Source organism: Dermochelys coriacea, chromosome 2, assembly GCF_009764565.3.
Source record: "Dermochelys coriacea isolate rDerCor1 chromosome 2, rDerCor1.pri.v4, whole genome shotgun sequence".
NCBI lineage: Eukaryota > Metazoa > Chordata > Testudines > Dermochelyidae > Dermochelys > Dermochelys coriacea.
In genome coordinates, this window is record NC_050069.1 from 205,073,710 (window position 1) to 205,092,604 (window position 18,895).

Sequence of the window (18,895 nt, forward strand, 5' to 3'; positions counted from 1 at the left end):
GGTTTGGGGAGCTTTGCAAGTAGAGTAGAAAAGCTAACAAAACTCCACTACTGACTTTTCCACTAAATTTGAGTACTATTCTATAAGTTTGCTTAGAGAAACTTGAGATAGTTAATAGCCAGGCACAAAAAGATCCTATAGGTATATCCAGTGAAATAGCTAGTCTTGCTGTAGCAGTCTTATGGGAAGCTATGTATATAGCATTCTATAAATTGTCTTAATTCATGCACAACGATTGCATTGTATTCAATTTTCTTGATATAGCAATATTTGTTCCTTGGGATGCAAAAATCTGAGTAAAAATGCCATGGGACAAATGTCCTTTCAATCTACAAATGCTTACCTTTATTGAAAATGTTTAAGGGACTGCATTCATGGGACCATTAGATAGATACACTGACTTTTTTGCAGATGACACACTACAACTTGGTTCTGGCACTAATTCTTTCTGTGTTGCTACCTATTTCTAATAACTATTCTGTTTGTACAAAAGGCTCAACCAGTCAAGACTTCTTCCTTTTTTGAGGGCTTGGAAGTTGTGCTAGTGCTCTCTCAGATTTTAAATTTACCCCTTTGTGGGGGGATGAGGCTTACGGGAATAATTAAAGATATTTGCCCAGGAAGTGACTGGTCACTGCATCATTAAGAATTCAGTGTTGAGGATACTGCTTTTTTCCTTGACTCTTGTTGACTGGGATAGGTTTGGGTGAGAAGCTGGAGATGGATGAAGATTTGGAACTCAAATGGTAGTCTGAGGGGTGGAGCCTGGATCTGGCTAGGCAGGGCGGTTGGGGTGAAAAAGCAGAGGGGTCTGTGTGGAATAGATAGCACTTGGTTGGGGTAAAGGGGGAAGCAGGATCTACAGCAGCAAGAGACTGCTTCCCTCCAGAACCTGGCGTGGAACCTAAGACTCGTGTCTGTGTTCTGCTTTTGACAAATGTCTGAAACCCATTGGCAAAGTGTGGGTCAGGTCCCCTCTAGTGTTGGTCCACATTGAGAATGACATCCTCTACTGTTATCAGTATCTCAAGTGGCAGAGATCTGTCTGGATCTAAAGGTTCCAGTCCTGTAGATGACTCGTGTGGGTGTCATGAGCCACTTGATGGATTTCTGCTTTTCAGTTAGCTTTGTGTTCTCTTTTAATAAAGAACAACCCAGGAAATCACTTGTACACAACTGCACTAAAAATATTAAGTTTGAAAAGTCAAACACTCAGAAGTTAGGAAATGCCAGAATTAAGGTTGGCTGGACAAACTTAATTTGTCTGCCTTGTGCATCTGTATTGTGACTGTCCTTGATTACATGATCATTTACTACTTTTTTTTCACCCCCAGGACTCCTCCCTCATTCAGTGCACAGGATGGACCTGCTCTGAGAATGAATCAGGATTGTGAATAGAAGGAAGCCCCCCCATTTGTTGTAGATATTGAGGGTGCATGTACCTACTGCAGATACTGGGATGACTTGCCCAAAACTAAAGGCCCATCCCCTCCTCTGAGAGGACAGAAGCGGGGGGGAAGGAGTGAAGGTCATAGAGCTGAAATAGTGTGTGCCCTGCTTGTGGATAGTGAGACAGTCTGGGCTAGACCTGCCCTCTCAGCTGAGGGTGATGAGCCATTGGACCTAGGCTATATGTGAGTAATGGGGGTAACATGTGGAAAAAACAGGGAAGGGCGTGAAGGTCAAAGGGCCAAAACTGTGTACCTGTGGTTCTGGGAGATGGTAGACCTAACCGTGCCCAGAACTAAAGGCCTTCTCCATCGACTGAAGGGAGAGGCAGGCCAGTGAACCCAGACCACAAGTTGCAGGGAACAAGAAACGATGGGAGTGAAGGTCAGTGGGCCAAAAGTGTGTAGTAAATGAAGCAGGAGATTGGATGAAGGAAAAATGGTCTCATAGTTAAGGCAATTGAAAGCTACTTTGCGCAACGATTCTAACCTGCCTCTGCCGCACGGGTGTTCTGTGTCATGCTAGGCAAGTTACTTAAACCACATGTTAAAAGTTTGGTCACTAACTACACTCAAATTTTTTTGCGTGCTCAGCTTGCAACTGTGGGGTGTAATTTGCAAAAGTGCTGATCACTGAACTGTAGCTGAAGTCTGTGGTAGCTGTGCTTTGAACATAAGACGTGCTATGTATTAAATTTTATTGGAAAAATGGGGCCTGAGGCACCCAAACTCAGTGGATGCTTTTGACCTTCATTGTGATTCCATTTTCTCTATGGCTAAAATGAGGATAATTAGATCTGACTAAATAATTTAGTTTAGCGTAGTCGGAGAACGTAAATAATCCATTTGTTTTGGTTTAAAACTTTATTTCTTGCCAAAATGAAAAACCAGAAAACAATTTTGAAATATTTTTGACTTGATTTAAATGGACAATTTTCTAAACAAAAATATTGAGTTGAATCAACACTTCTTTAGGAGAAAATCAGGGTGTGTTTTTTTTTTTTTTTTTTTTTTTAGTTGAAACTATTCAAAAATTAGAGTTAAATTGGTAAATAGTTTTAGTACTCAGCAAATTCATCAAAAATGCATTTTTAATTTGTTGAAAATCTTTGTACAGCTCTTATAATACCATCTCACCTCATGTGGATGTTGTGAATATAAATAGATTCACATTTGTGAAGCTCTGATACTAGTGTTGCATGCCATAGAAAAGCTATGGAAACTAATAATCCATTCTTCAGAGTGTGTGGTTTGAATGGTGTGCAGTAAAAACAAGGGACCACTTATGGCTATATGCTCTTTGAACAAAATACTGGATAGCTGCTCATTCATTGAGTACCATCCATTCTGTGTGCTAAGTGAAACTGGGGTCCTGTGGAAAAATAGTATGATCATGTAATTAAAGACTGTATCATAATGTATAAACATAAATGCATGCAATTAAAGTTGCCTAGACAGCCTTAATTCTTCTATTTAACTTCTGAGTGCTTGACTTAAGATTGTTCTTTGTATGTGTTTCTTTCTGTTTAATTGCGGGGCTGGGGGGGGGGGGAACATGGTGGCCTATGTGTATACCCTATTACAAATGTAAGTGATTTGTAAAAGTCACTTAATCTCAAACTATTCAGACTGTTTAAGACAAAGTTGCAGATCTTGATAGACCTCTGATTTGATATAACTTTAAATTGTGACAGAGTACAAAATCTCCCCTTCAAAGGGGATCGCAGTAATGTGATCATATTAAGAGCTAGTTGGAGTGGCTATAACTTTTTTTTTTTTTTTAAAGATAAATTTCTTCCATGTGTAGCTGCTGAGTTTTGTTCTGGGATTGCTCATATATGAGCGCTGCATTAATTACTTGTTTAAGGATTTTTTTTTTGAGGTAGGATAATGTGGAATTCTGGAACTCTGCAAGCAGATCTGGCAGTCTTCTATGTCTGCTAACTCTGTCTTAAATCCCATTTGATAGATATTGAAGTGCATTTTTCAACAGTTTCATTGTAGATTTTAGTAGTATAGGTTTAAAGTGACCATGGAGCTTTGAGGAAAAGCAGCTTTAACTAAACATGTTTAATTATTCTAAATGCAGCTTAGTGCTAGGTAAAAAGAATAAATACTGAAAAACCAGTCCATGAAGCGAAATTAATTCAGAACATGTTTTTTTTGAAAATTATTTGAGGCATTTCTGTTGCAAATAGAGTAAACTGGAAATGGAAAGTATTTTATCCATGGGAACATTTTGAAGTTTTAGTATCCTAAAATGTAGTGTATAAATAGTTTATCGAATTTGCAGTCTACAGCAAATCCAGAGTCCCAATGTGCAAGCATCTCCAGGGAGGAGAACACCCAGTTGTCGTCAACAACCAGTCAAGGATATGTTTTACCAGAAGGAAAAATCATGCCGAACACAGTCTTCGTTGGTGGAATTGATATAAGGGTATTTAAATGTCTTAACTTTCACATATATTTTGTAGTGATTGGACTGTTCGTTTTGGGGAGTGGAGAGCAGAAAACGGATTTTTACTTCTTGCAGGAATTATCTGATTCCATGGCATCTACCAGTTTTATGGTATTGCACTGCTATGGGAGATCTGAGTTTTCCAGTTTTATCCCTTAACTAGGTGAGCAGCACTGAATTGTGCAGTAGCGGTGGGTGGGTTTGAAAGTGGCTCCTGCTTCTGTAAATCCACTTCAAACAGTTAACTCCTTTTTGCAAACTTGCGCTCAAGGCTTTCTTTTGGTGGCCAGTGAATAATGTATTTTTTTTTTAAGCTAAACAAATTCTGTTCCTTAGATGGATGAAACAGAAATTAGAAGCTTCTTTGCACGATATGGTACAGTGAAAGAAGTGAAGATAATCACTGATAGAACTGGTGTTTCCAAAGGGTAAGTAGAACATGAATGATTTGTCTTGGGTCATTAAAGCCTTTTCTAACATAGTGAAGTTGGTAACCATAAATCACCAGAGGAGGCAGCAACACATGGACAGTTGGACTAACACAACCCTACAACACGCTATTAAAATGCTTGAGCCCTGTATGCATCACTACTTCCAGAAGTGGTGAATTACAACTAACCAGTGGGCTCATATAGACTCAGTTTAAGTATAGCTGATTTTGTAAAGAATAATACGGTATGTTTAGCTGACTTAATAAATCTTGCTTTTCAGGGGGCATATAATTGCTGAATTGGTGGAAGCAAAACTTAAAACTTGCCTTGTCTGCCAAATGCAGCCAGTTTTGGATGGGATGGGATGAGATGGGATGGGATGAAATTCTTATCTTTTTAGCCCAGCTGCTTACATTACTGTTCACCCAAAAGAATCATGGATCCACTTCCTAGGCGTGAGCTTTTGGAGCTGGAAAGAACTCTTCTGTCACTCCTCTATACCTGGTGCCCCAGCCTTCCCACTGCAAGATGTGATCCACCCTGGATAGCTGGAAGTCTTGGTTATTGGTAATGTGCTAGACAGAAGACTAATTTTGATTTTAAAACTACTGTTTTGTCCATGCTTAATGTAATAAACTCTTGTTGCTCTAAGTCTCATATCAACTCTGTGATGGGACCAAATACTATCCCGGTTTCCCATATTGGGGAAACCAAGATGGAGGTGAAGTGAGTTGCACCAGTCACACCCAGTCTGAAATGAGAATGAAATCTCTACCTGGATGCTAATTGACACCTTGTCATATATACACCTTTTCATCAGTTTTTGGTTCACAGAATCCAGTGGAATGATATTGACTTGGACTTGACTATCTTTTGGCATACAGTAACCCAGTTTATGCTATTGAGTCTTGATCAGAACAGGCTTGTAGGTTGTGCAATAGTCACATTGAACTTTTTTCCTTTTGCAGATATGGATTTGTATCCTTTTTGGACAATGTGGATGTTCAGAAAATAGTGGAAGTAAGTTACTTAGCTATTTGAGGATGCTCATATTCATATCCGTATTCTATAATGAAGAATGTAGTGTGGTGGTTGGTGTATGGGGGTAATAAGAAAATTGAGTTGTCTAAAGGTTTTATGAGCACCTAGAATAGATTAAGTGATTAGGAAGAGGCAAAAATTAAGACAGAGTTCAAAACAGCTGATTACAATCTTTCTAAAATGTCCCATGCTCTTGAAGTAGGTTTTTTTTATGCAACTTATTTAGCCAAAAATAAGACTAAAACATTTTTAGTTTTATTGCTTGGAGGTGTCCATTCAAAGTCCATTCTTTCCACTCCTAGCTGCCATTCAAAGCACACTTGGGTAGTTAAGGGCAAGATACACTGACCAAGTTATGTAAAAATTGCACTATCAACTGATAGAAATGACAGAGTACAACAGAATTGTAGTATGACAGCTGTGGAAAAAAGGCTCTAGCAGTGTGCTTGAGCAGGTAGAGAGCAAAGTAGGTTATATACCCTGGACTTTCAGGTGTGTAGGGCACTCTACTCTTCTAGGTGGTGCCTCACTGTTCACACTGCTGTTTATACCCATGCTAGCTGTGCATGCAGTCTCTGTACTCTACATGCTGCTGTAAATGTAGATGTACCTTTAGATTGACTTAAAAATAGTTATTGACCTGTCATTGAATCTGAAAGTATAGTAAGTGGTGTGTGACTTGTTTGTTTTTTCCCTCCCCCAGTCACAAATAAACTTCCATGGTAAAAAACTGAAACTGGGCCCAGCAATTAGAAAACAACAGAATTTATGTAAGTAGATCTAGACTGGAACTTTAACTTGCAAAGCAGCATCCTTTCATAAGGAGAAACATGTAAGATATTAAAGTCCATTATTTTCTGTGATATTTACAATCTTGTATTACAGCTAAAGTCAAATATAAGTAATTGTCTCAGTATTGACTGGTAACTTTTTTTACTTAGTTTGGACAAAGCAAACTGATTAATTTTGTACTATCATAATGCCCCAGCATGTAAACTGCAAACATTGCTGAACTGATCTATTATCCTGTGCTACTTTTTAATTTAAATTATTATTAATAATAATGGGAACATACGTATCTGAACTCCTACAAACCTGGGGTTTTTTTGGGGGGGGCCCTAAACTACTGATAAAACTCCAAAAAAAAAAAAAAAGTTTTGGATCCTCTTTTCTTTGTCTCTAAACTAGGTGCTTACCATGTGCAACCCAGACATCTGGGTTTTAATCCTCCTGTGCCACAGTTTCATAGTGTGTGGAGTAATCAAAATGCAGAAACATACATGCCTCCCCCAGCTATGATGAGTCCAGTAACTCAGTATGTTCAGGTAAGATTATTTCTTTATGGTATGATCTTGGATCATAACTGCTTTCTTCAAAGCACTAGAATGTAACACTTCTGAGAGCCACTTGCATGGCCTCTGAAATATGTACTATAAGAACTTCAATTTTTGACATTCATACCCCTAAAAATGAAAATCTAGTTGTAACAATAGCAAATAAACCAAGTGTGGACAGAATTGTCTTCTAAATTGACAGTTCTGCTTGCTTTAGAAGTACCGCCTCAATATGTCTTTCAGATTAGTCTTCCACTTTATAGAATCTTGATACCTGCGGCCAATTACTAACCTACTATACCACAGAGTACCTCTGTACTGTGTAAGCTTACTTTGTATTTAGGGAGATTGATTTCAAATGAGGCTAAACCGTAAGAATGGTCATACTGGGTCAGATCAAAGGTCCATCTAGCCCAGTATCCTGTCTTCTGACTGCCCAATGCCAGGTGCTTCAGAGGGAATGGACGGAACAGGTAATCATGAAGTGGTCCATCCCCGGTTACCCATTTCCCTTCTTCTGGCAAAGCAGAAATCTTCAGCCTAGTAATGCTACAGAATGGAGCAAGAAAAGGGAATAGGAGGAAGTAACCATCTTATAAAAGATCTTGTAATCTGGAGGTTGCTCCCAAAGCACACAATTCTTTACATAACACTTGAGCAGAGAAATTTATTTGAAAGATCTTTTTGATTTTGCTTGAGAGTAAGTTAAAGGACTAGTGTACAGCATCCCTTTTATTAACAGGGTATGGAACAGCAAAGCTGGCTCTGTCAACACTTTCTCCAGGGAAAACTGTTTGCTTGCTTCTGGATTTGTACAGTACCTTTGTATAAAACACAAATATTGCACTTACTTCTGTAAGATGTACCATTATTGTGGGCATGACCAGTATCACCATTTAAGTGATATCTTTATACAAATAATGAAGGGAAATGGAATGCGTGCTCATACATATCTATGCAGTAATCTCCTAAGTTGTCGTCATGCTTTGTACCCTCCCAACACCACATTGGGAGGATCCCCCTTATAGCCTTTCTTCTGAACTCCCCCAAACCCCATTGCCTAGTAAATATGACCAAATCTGATATTTATTGTAAACTTGCTTGGATTTGGCTACTTTTTTTCCTTAAGAAGGCATGCAACCCATGATGACTTAAGAAAATAACTTACTAAAAGTAAAATACTTGGTAAATGTGCTCTGGCCCTAAAATCTGAAGGAAGAAAAATTTGGGGGATGGGAATGATTCTAATTCCTCATGTGCTAAAATAGTTTAAGTAGACACTGGAAGGGCTTTTCCATTTAGCATCAAACAAGAGCTGTAACAAACCAAAAATGAACTCTGTAAAAATCTTACCTCAATTTTCCAGTTGCAAGTCCTCTTTAAACAACTCTAGACCAGGGGTTCTCAAACTTCATTGCATTATGATCCCCTTCTGACAACAAAAATTACTTATGATCCTAGGAGTGGGACTGAAGCCTGAGCCCTGGAGGGGGGAGGCTCAAAGCTGAAGACTAAGCCCCACTGCCTTGGACAGTGGGCTTGTAATCTGAGCCCTGCCACCCAGGGCTGAAGCCCTTGGGCTTTGGTCCTAGACAGCAGGGCTCAGGCTCTGGCTTTGACTTCAGCCCCAGCAAGTCTAATGCCAGCCCTGGTGACCCCATTAAAACAGGGTTGTGATCCACTTTGGTCTCCTGACCCACAGTATGAACTGCTGTTCGAGATAAAACTTTAGTTTAAAGAAAGTAGGGGAAGGATTTTAAGAAATCAAGTAGTGTAACACTTTTTGGGGATGGTAGATATTTGATTCTAACTCCACTGCATGAAACCTTGCATGTCCTCTGAGAGAACAATCTACTTCAGACTTCTATTGATGTTAAACTATTGGAAGTGAGTTGTTTACTTTGCCTAAACTCAGAATCTGGTTAAAATAAAAAATTCATTGTTAGAAGCGACTACTTCCATTCCTATACAAATGTTTAGTGCATAAAAGGCTAATGTGAGCTAGATTTACATGCCAGCTTGCTGCAAATTCAGTATTTTATAGATCAGACCTAAAGAAAGTTCTGTTAGTCGGTGTATGTTAAAAGTCCCATTTGGGGCTCAGTGAGACTGACTTACTCGGTGGCAAGCCAAGGTTTGGGTCTACAGTAGGGAAGTAGTGTATGGAAACTACTCCAATGCAGTGAAAGCTGCAGAGTGCAGCTTGGTGGGATATGATAAACAGTGGCTACACAGGATGTTGCTGTACAGCAGGTTGGTGTACTGTAAATTCACACCTACAAATTGCCACTCTATAGGTAGTTGTGTAGACAAGTCCTTAAGTTCCCTTTTGAAAAAAGGTCTTAAACACTTAGGGTGTGTCGACACTGCAGTCAGAGGTATAACTGCTGGCTTTCATACACATACCCATGCTAGCTGTCATCAAGCTTCTGTGCTAAAAAAGCATGTAGCTTTGACTACGTGGTCTAGCCACCCTGAGTATACCTTGCATAATAACAGCTTTCAGAGTAGCAGTCGTGTTAGTCTGTATTTGCAAAAAAGAAAAGGAGTACTTGTGGCATCTTAGAGACTAACAAATTTATTTGAGCATAAGATTTCGTGAGCTACAGCTCACTTCATCGTATGCATCTGATGAAGTGAGCTGTAGCTCACGAAATCTTATGCTCAAATTTGTTAGTCTCTAAGGTGCCACAAGTACTCCTTTTCTTTTTTGAGTATACCTGACTCCCTGCAGTTTATTTGGGCAGCTAGCCTATGCCGCTGTCCATGTAGCTGTGGCTATATTGCTATTTTTAGTGTGCTATCTCAATCAGCTGGTGCTGGTAGGTTTACCAGAGCTGGAAATTACACACTGGCTGCTGTGTAGATGTACTTTACCTAATCTCTTTAACCTATGAAATGCAAAACATTTTTCCCCCCCCGCAGGCATACCCTTATGGGTCGCAAGCTGTACTGATACAACAGCAAGTTCCTGTAGGCTATCAGCCTGCCTACAACTATCAGGTACATATTTTTTAAAATGCCTTCATTGATTAAAAAAAATCATTAATCAGAATATCTAAACGTTCTGATGTCTAAATGTTGGACCTCCATTTGTTGGTCCCACCCCCTACCAAAACTTTTTTTTTCTCCAATTGCCATGATAAATTCTTTGTTTTAGGGCTGTTGAGTAATCAGTTAACTCACTGATTAACTTTTTAAAAACATTATTAATTGCCGTTATAATAGCACTGTTAATAACTACCAATTGAATGTGTATTGTTATGGTTTTCCTACGTTTTTCAAATATATTGATTTCAGTTAGAACACAGAATACAAAGTGTACCGTGCTCACTCTATATTTTTCATTACAAACATTTGCACCGTAAAAAAAATTGAAATACTTTTCTTTTGCTTATCACCTCATACAAGTACTGCAGTGTAATCTGTGCCATGAAAGTGCAATTTACAAATGTAGATTGATTTTATTTATTTTATTTGTTACATAACTGCACTCAAAACAATCTAAAACTGTACAGCCTAAAAGTCCAGTCATTCCTTATCTTGTGTGTCTTGAATTGGCTGAACAAGTTGGTTTACATGTACAGGAGATAATGCTGCCCACTTCTTGTTTACAGTGTCACCTGAAAGTGAGAGCAGGTGTTTGCAAGGCTCTTTTGCAGCTGGTGTTGCAATTATTTACATGCCAGATACGCTAAACATTCATATGCCTCTTCATGCTTTGGAAACCATTCCAGAGGACATGCTTCCATGCTGCTGATGCTCATTTAAAAAATAATGCATTAATTACAGTTGTGACTGAACTCCATGGGGGGAGAATTGTATGTCTCCTGCTCTGTTTTACCCTCATTCTGCCATCTATTTAATGTTATAGCAGTCTTGGATGATGACCCAGCACATGTTCATTAAGAACACTTTTACTGCAGACTTGAAAAAACAGAAAAGCTACCAATTTGAGATTTCTAAAGATAGCTACAGCACACAACCAAGGTTTAAGAATCTGAAGTGCCTTCCAAAATCTGAAAGGGGTGAGGTGTGGAGCATGCTTTCAGAAGTCTTAACAGACATGCCATTCTGATGTGGAAACTACAGGACCCAAACCACCACCAAAAATAAAATCAACCTTCTACTGATGGCATCTGACTCATGATGATGAAAATGAACATGCGTCAATCCACACTGCTTTGGATCATTATCAAGCAGAATCCATCAGCATAGACGCATGTCCTTTAGAATGGTGGTTGAAGCATGAAGGGACATATGAATCTTTAGCACATCTGGCATGTAAATATCTTGTGATGCCAGCTGCAACAGTGCCATGCAAACACCTGTTCTCACTTTCAGATGATGTAAACAAGAAGCAGGCAGCATTGTCTCCTGCAAATGTAAACAAACTTGTTTGAGCAATTGGCTTAACAAATAGGACTGACTGGATGTGTAGACTTTGTTTTACATTTTTATTTTTGAGTACAGTTATTTTTTAATATAATTCTACATTTGTAAGTTCAACTTCCATGATGATGAGATTGAACTACAGTACTTGAGTGAATTGAAAAATATTTTTTACAGTGCAAATATAAATTTTTACAGTGTAATATAAAGTGAGCACTGTACTCTGTATTCTGTTGTAATTGAAATCAGTAGATTTGAAAATGTAGAATACATCCAAAAATCTTTAAATAAATGTTCTATTAACAGCACGATTAATCATGATTTTTGTAAATGCTTGACAGCCCTACTTTGTTTAAAAATAGATGAATACTGGCAACAATTTAGATATTCTGGACATTTTCTCCTGGGTTGCATGGCTGTTTAGAAACTGTTTGCCAGCAAATAGACAACTAATCATGTTGCTAAATGCTCTGATGGGAGAGGGCAAGAGTTCTCCAAACCATTATCTGGCTTAACCAGGAGCTCTTCAGTGATCTGAAACTCGAGTCCTACAAAAAGTGGAAACTAGGTCAAATTACAAAGGATGAACATAAACAACACAAATATGTAGGGACAAAATTAGAAGGGCCCAGGCACAAAAAGAGATTAAACTAACTAGAGATGTAATGGGTAACAAGAAAACATTCTAGAAGTACATTAGAAGCAAGAAGACGACCAAGGACAAGGTAAGCCCATTACTCAATGGGGGCAGGGAGAGGGGAACAATAATGGAAAATGTGGAAATGGCAGAAGTATTGACTTTTTAGTTTAAATTTTCACCAAAAAGGTCAGTTAGTGGTTGGATGTTTAACATAGTGAATGGCAGTAAAAACGAGGTAGGATCAGAGGCTAAAGTAGGGAAAGAACAAGTCTAAAAATTAGACAAGTTGGATGTCTTCAAGTCACCAGGGCCTGATGAAATAAATCCTAGAATACTCAAGGAACTGACTGAGGAGATATCTGAGCCATTAGCAGTTATCTTCAAAAAGTCATGGACGATGGGAGAGATTCCAGATGAGTGCCACTATATTTGCCCTTTTCCAATCTATAAAAAGAAAATAAGGCAACCCAGGGAATTACAGACCAGTCAACTTAACTTCAGTACCCAGAAAGATAATGGAGCAAATCATTAAGCAATCCACTTGCAAACACCCAAAAGATAACAAGGTGATACGATTTGTTCTTGACTGTTACTTGTCAACCCAACCTAATAGCTTCCTTTGACAGGGTAAGAAGCCTTGTGGATATGCGAGAAGCAGTAGATGGTGGATATCTTGACTTTATGGTTTTTAATATGGTTTTGCATGACCTTCTCATAAACAAACTAGGGGAATACACTCTACCTGGAGCTCATAAGGTGGGTGTATAACTGGCTGGCTGGAAAACTACTTTCTGGGAAGAGTCAGTGGTTCACAATCAAGCTGGAAGGGCATATCGAGTGGGGTCCTGTAGGTATCAGTTCTGGGTCCAGTTCTGTTCAATACCTTAATGATTTAAATTAGAGTACAGTTAAAGTTTCTGGATAATTCCAAGTTTGGAGGGGTTGCAAGTGCTCTGGAGCATAGTATTAAATTCACAATCAATTGCATACATACAAAATGGGAAATGACTGCCTAGGAAGAAGTACTGGGGATCATAGTGGATCACAACCTAAATATGAGTTGACAGTTTTTTAATAAAAAAAAAAAAAGCAAACATTATTCTGGGATATATTAGCGGGAGTGTTTGTGAGTAATACGTGAGAAGTAATTCTTCTGCCCTATTCTGTACTGATTAGACCTCAACTGGAGTATTGTGTCCAGTTCTGAGCAGTACATTTCAGGAAGGAGGTGGACAAATGAGAGGAAGTCCAGACAAGAGCAACAAAAATGATTAAAAGTCTGGAAAATATGACCTATGAGGGAAGATTGGTTGGGGGCGGGGGAGTGGGTTTGTTTCTTCTAGAGAAGAAGACTGCAGGGTGGGGGGACATAATCATTTTCAGGTACACAAAAGTTTGTTACAAGAAGGTTTTTATTTAAAAAAAATTTTCCTTTTGGATAGGACAAACAATGGGCTTAAATTGCAGCAAAGGTGGTTTAGGTTGGACAGTAGGAAAAGCTTCCTGTCAGGGTCCGTAAGCACTGGAATAAATTTCCTAGGGGGGTTTTGGAATATCCATTATTGAAGATTTTTAAGAGCAGGTTAGATGCACATACTTGTCAGGGATGGTTTAGTTAATGCTTGTTCTGCCATGAGTGCAGGGGACTGGATTAGGAGACCTCTTGGTCCCTTCCCGTCCTGAGTCTATGATGCAAGCAATTTGGTGAGGAAGCTTCAGTAACTGCTTGGGAATAAGTAAACATTCTACGCAGCAATGTGGATAAAAATGGCTTTTTAAAAAAAACTGATTTAAAAGCATATTTTCTTTAATTAAAAAAAAAGCCTAAATTTATTATAATCCTATGTAAATAAAAATATCCAAGCATACATACTTGCTGCTGAAATGTCAGACTACTGAACAGCTAAGTCACCAGCTAAACAACTAGAACCAGTTGTTTGTTTTAGCACTTAAATAATTCAGATAACTGCTGCTAATTCTTTCTTTAGTTTTAAATTCTCGTACAAGATTTGATAAGCTTTTATTATGTATCAGCACATCTAATGTAACTTTAAAAAAAAAAAGCTGTTTTGTCAATATTTATTGAACTCCAGTTGCCACACAAATGCAGTTTTACACACTGCATGAGGAAAAAATAATGGTGTAGTACTTAAATGTTTTCTAACACTGAAGGTAAAAATTGAGAATAAGAATCCTCCTTTATTGAGGAAAACTTAAAGTACAAATTCAAAACAAGATTAAAACTGGTTGTTTAAATCATGTTCCCTATTTCCTGATTGAAGTTGCTTTATTTTAAATAAAATCATCCTGACCTACAATAAAGAACTAGGAAGTGTGATGTGGTGGTGAAACTTACTACATACTTAACCAATACTAAGGGCTGAATACCTGTTCTCCATAAATACACTGACACAAGTTACTCTTGACATGCTTGGGTAATGCACACTGGGCTACAGGCTTTATCTGTAGGCTTGTTTTTGCACATATAACTGACCTCAAGCTAAACTTTCTTGCTAAACTGGGGGTGGTATTCTATCTTGCCTATTGCATTATTTTAAAAAGTTTGTAGAGTACTTCAGTTGAACTTGGTACAACTTAAAGTGACTCTTAACAACATGAAATCTTCTGCTTTGTGAAGGGATATTAATCTAGTTGTGGGCCTTGGATGCTCTGTTCAAGCTAGGCTGTAAATATCTTCACCAAATGTTTTTAAAGGTGACATGAAAAGGAAAGAAAAATGAGTTTGAGCCCTCTTTGTATTCTTCAAATATAAAGAATGCCCAAAAGCCAATTGAGAAGCCAGGTGATCAAAATGTGTGTGTGTGTGTGTGTGTGTGTGTGTGTGTGTGTGTGTGTGTATAATCTTTAAAAAAAATATTTGGAATGTCATGTCTGGTTTTCCCTGGGTTTGCTAAAAGATTGGAGATTTCAAATATGTAGATTGAGCTTTTTCACCTCTCAGAGTCGGGGGTATTCTTTTTTTTTTTTTTTTTTTTTTTTTTTTGGGAGATCTAAGAATTTCTCAGCCAGTTGAGTTATAGGAAAGTTTTAAAGTCTGATTTTAAAAAAATACCCTTTATTACTTAGCTTTCAGCCTTAAAATAAATGCTTCCTGTCAAAGAATGCATCTGAGAGGTCTTGAAGTTCAGCTGTGTCTAAGCCACTAATCTATAGGTGCAATCAAAGATATCTACAGGATGGCCAGAGTTCTGTGTAAAGGCTCTTAATAATCTTGATTTAGATTAGTCAAAATGCTGAATTTAATGGTGCAGGCTACTCTAGCTCTCCTGAGCTCCACAAATTACTTTGATCAAGTTGTCAAAACTGATCAGTGGTTGGTGGGGCATCCAGTATCACTAGTCACTCGGACAAAAATTTAGGATGTAGTCTTGCTTTGTAAGCATTCTTGGTAATTTGACTACCTTGCAGAGCCTTTCTACCATTTCTGAAAGAAACCACATTGTAGATTCTGATGCAAATACTTGCTTAACAATATATTGTGTCAGGGTTGGCCAAACTTGCTGAGCCTCTGAGCTGCATATAACAATCTTCAGAAGTTTGAGAGCCAGCAGGTACCTGCTGGGGCTTGGGGCTTCAGCCATGCTCCTGCTGGAGCCCCAGCAGGTACGCCCTGCAAGGCTGAAGCCCCAAGACACACACATCCCTTCTGTGCAGAAGCTGCTACCTGCAAGGCAGAGGTCCCAAGCTTCCCCCCCGACCCCCACACCCAGTCTGGGAGGTGGAGAATTGGGGAGGGCAGCAAGGGGAACACCCATGAGCCACACTTTAACTGGAAAAGATACACCTGGGAGCGTTCTTTGCCAAATAAATAAATAAATAAATAAAATTCTGTGCACAATATATTAAAATTCTGCAAATTTTTATTTGTCAAGGTAACACTATGGTATCACACCACTTTCAATTATTTTGGTAATTTGTTTAAAAATACTTGTAAGACAAATATGTCTGTAACCAGATGCATGCTCGCTCGTGCTCTCTCTCTCCCAGGAGTAGAGAGTTAAAGAAACCCCTGAGACATCCCAGTTACTGTTTCTCTGCCCAGTCCCCCCCCCCCCTTCCCAAGCCCAGCTGGGAGGCTAGACACCCACAATTTCTTCTCCCCCCTGGAGGGCAGCTGCTGCCTCCCCCCCACAGCTGCCATATCTGCATCCCTACCCCTAGAGGCCAGCAGCAGGGCCCCCCAGCCCAGATTCCTGTACCCCCTCCCCTGCCAGAGGCCAGCTATGGTCCCCCCCCAGCCCAGACATTCCCAGGCTTGCATGGAGTTTCCTGTGTGCCACTCTCTCCTTCCCTCAGGGCATGCTGGGAACTGCAGCTGCCAAGAACCCTCTAACATCCTCTCCCTCTCCCTAGCAGTGTCTTCTATATGTGAGCTTAGCTCTGCTGGGCCCAGTGGCCCCTACTGGGGGCTAGCAGCACTTCAGCCCATTTCTGTGGGGGAGAGGAAATTGCACACATTAATTTCTGCAAAATTCTGTATTGAAGAGTGGCACAGAATACCCTTAGGAGTAAAAAGAGCTGCATATGGCTTGTGAGCCACAGTTTAGCCACCCCTATGTTATGTCAACAGGCAAGGGAGTACCTACAACTCGTTTGTCAAGAAACTGTTAAGCCTAACATAGTTCTCATGGACCTTATAGATCTCTCATTTGATCCCTTATCCAAGGCACTCTACCACTTCCCCATTAAAGCAGCCTTCCTGATCGCTATCACCTCAGTTGGAAGCGTTGGTGAAACCCAAGCACTAATGGTAATCCTTCTTAGATGGTATTCCAAAGTATGGTGCTGAGATCATATCCTAAATTCCTTACAAGGTGCTGTCTAACTTTAATTTAAACCAAGCCCTCAATCTCCCAGTTTTCTTCTCCAAACCCTATTCAGACATAGAGAAGCCAAATTGCGCACCCTGTGTTCAGAGCCTTTCTTTTATTGCTTAGCTAGCACAAACCCCTTCAGCTTGTCTGAGAGACTCCTGTACAGGAAATCTGCAGCATAGCTACAAGGAGCGCAGTTTCATTTTTACAAAATATGCCCTACGTTTGGCATCTAGGTGAGATGCCAAATTTTGGAGAACAGTTTTGCAATCTGTAGTTAGATATAAATAGAACTCCTCAAACCTCCCCTCTCCCCCCACTTCCTCTGGAACCTGCTAGAACTCAGATCCACATGGACAAAGACAGAGCACAGTTCCTTATAGTTAAAGCTAAGATTTTTGTTACGCATATTTTTAGTAAAAGTCATGGACAGGTCATGAGCAATAAAGAAAAATTCACGGAAGCCCATGACTATCCTGATTTTTACTAAAAATGTGTGACAAAATGGGGAGCTGCGGGGTCTGGCTGGGAGGTCCTGGGGGCACCCCACAGTTTCCAGCTACCACAGGTGGACGGAGGACCCTGCAGCTCCCAGATGCTGTGGGCTGAACTCATGCAGGTCTCTGGAAGTTAAGGACTCTTGACTACCATGACCGTCATGACAAACTCACAGCTTTACTTATAGTTACTGTGGTTCAAGATGTCTAGTCTGTGTAGCGCCCATGACCTACCCTCTGTCCCTGTGCTTTTGGAGTCCATGTCTGCTGGGATTCTGAATTAGTGAGGGAAGTGAGAAGCAGTAAGGGCTGCACTGTCATACAGTTCTTCATCTGGGGCATGCATGAGGAGACAATGCTGAAGGTTAAAAGGTTTGAATTAGAGTGCATGAGCACCACAATTGTGGTCGCTCACACTTACAATAACTGCAGTTCTTGGAGGTAAGTAATTGTTCTTTGCACAAGACAAGATAAAGGATAATTCTTTTTTATTAAATCTTTAAGGTCCCACCACAGTGGCCTCCTGGGGAACAAAGGAATTATGTTATACCTCCGGTAAGGTGATAAAACTTAGTGCATGAAATTTCAACCTTCTTGTCTGAGTGGTGCTCTGCTATCTTAATACTTGTGATCAAAATCAAACTTTTATTGGTGTAAAATTGCTCTGCAAAGAGTAGTTTGAGTAGCAGCCATGTTAGTCTGTATCCACAAAAAGAAAAGGAGGACTTGTGGCACCTTAGACTAACAAATTTATTTGAGCATAGGCTTTCGTGAGCATCCGATGTAGTGAGCTGTAGCTCACGGAAGATTATGCTCAAATAAATTTGTTAGTCTCTAAGGTGCCACAAGTACTTCTTTTCTTTCTGCAAAGAGTAGACATCTCTGGATTAAATGCTGACAGTGATACTCATAACTGATATTGCTGATTGTTAAGTCTTGGTTTAGAGTTTTGTACTTGCATGGAAGCTCTCTTAAGGAAGAGTTTCTAGGGAGAACAAAAACAAGTTTCATTTCTTCTTTCTCCATATTCTCCCAATTAAGCCCCTGTATTTAAGCCCCTGAATTAAGAGTTCTAAGGCTCTAAAATAACATAATTTGAACTACTCCTTTTTCATGAAAACTTAGCGGGGATAAAACGATAGCCTTCACTTTTTTTCTCCAAGACCTGTACAACGAGGGCTTTACTGCTGCTTATTGATTGTTCCAATTTTTTTGAAAGGCTCTCTATAGTGTATAATAAAGCAGATGTTTGTAGTATTTCTGAAAGTGTCTACAAGTTGCTGAATCTGGTTCCTTCCAAACCCTACTGAAGCAAGATAGACTATAGTATGTCTGCCAAATTGAATGGACTGGCAACAGTCATTGGAAACCATCAGCTCCAACTCCCAAAGAAAGGTAACTTTCAGTGGCTTTTCAGAAGTGACAAAACATATAATTCTTATTCTTATTTTCCCTTTAGAGACTTGTAAGAATTTTATTCTATTTGTATAAAACCTAAAACTCAAATCACTGTCCACATTTAATCCAGATATACATTTTTCCATTGGAGGGTCTGACATGACTTCACTTTAGGGATAACTTATTTTAGTGCAATGAATAATTAGGCCATGATTTGAAATTGTGCTGCTTGAGTATATGGATAGGATATGTGTACAGTGGAATTAGACACCGGCGGTTGGCCTGTACCTGCTGACTTGAGCTTGTGAGATTTGGGCTAATGGGCTGTTTAATTGCAATTGTAGGTATTGGGGCTTGGGCTGGAGCCTGGTGATCGCAGGGCTTGGGTCTGAGCTTGAACATCTACACCACAATTAAACAC

General features: G+C 39.5%; 1 protein-coding gene across 4 annotated transcripts in view; it reads left to right on the plus strand.

Moving 5' to 3' along the window:
- The window catches only part of DAZL (deleted in azoospermia like), a 37,835-nt gene that overhangs the window by 7,753 nt on the left and 11,187 nt on the right, over positions 1-18,895 (plus strand). For all 4 annotated transcript variants that reach the window (XM_038391299.2, XM_043509093.1, XM_043509095.1 and 1 more), the window contains exons 2-8: positions 3,742-3,885; positions 4,243-4,334; positions 5,306-5,357; positions 6,082-6,148; positions 6,567-6,703; positions 9,638-9,715; positions 17,581-17,631. In XM_038391299.2, coding sequence (XP_038247227.1) covers positions 3,742-3,885; positions 4,243-4,334; positions 5,306-5,357; positions 6,082-6,148; positions 6,567-6,703; positions 9,638-9,715; positions 17,581-17,631 — 621 coding nt within the window. The remainder of the gene's footprint in view (positions 1-3,741; positions 3,886-4,242; positions 4,335-5,305; positions 5,358-6,081; positions 6,149-6,566; positions 6,704-9,637; positions 9,716-17,580; positions 17,632-18,895) is intronic.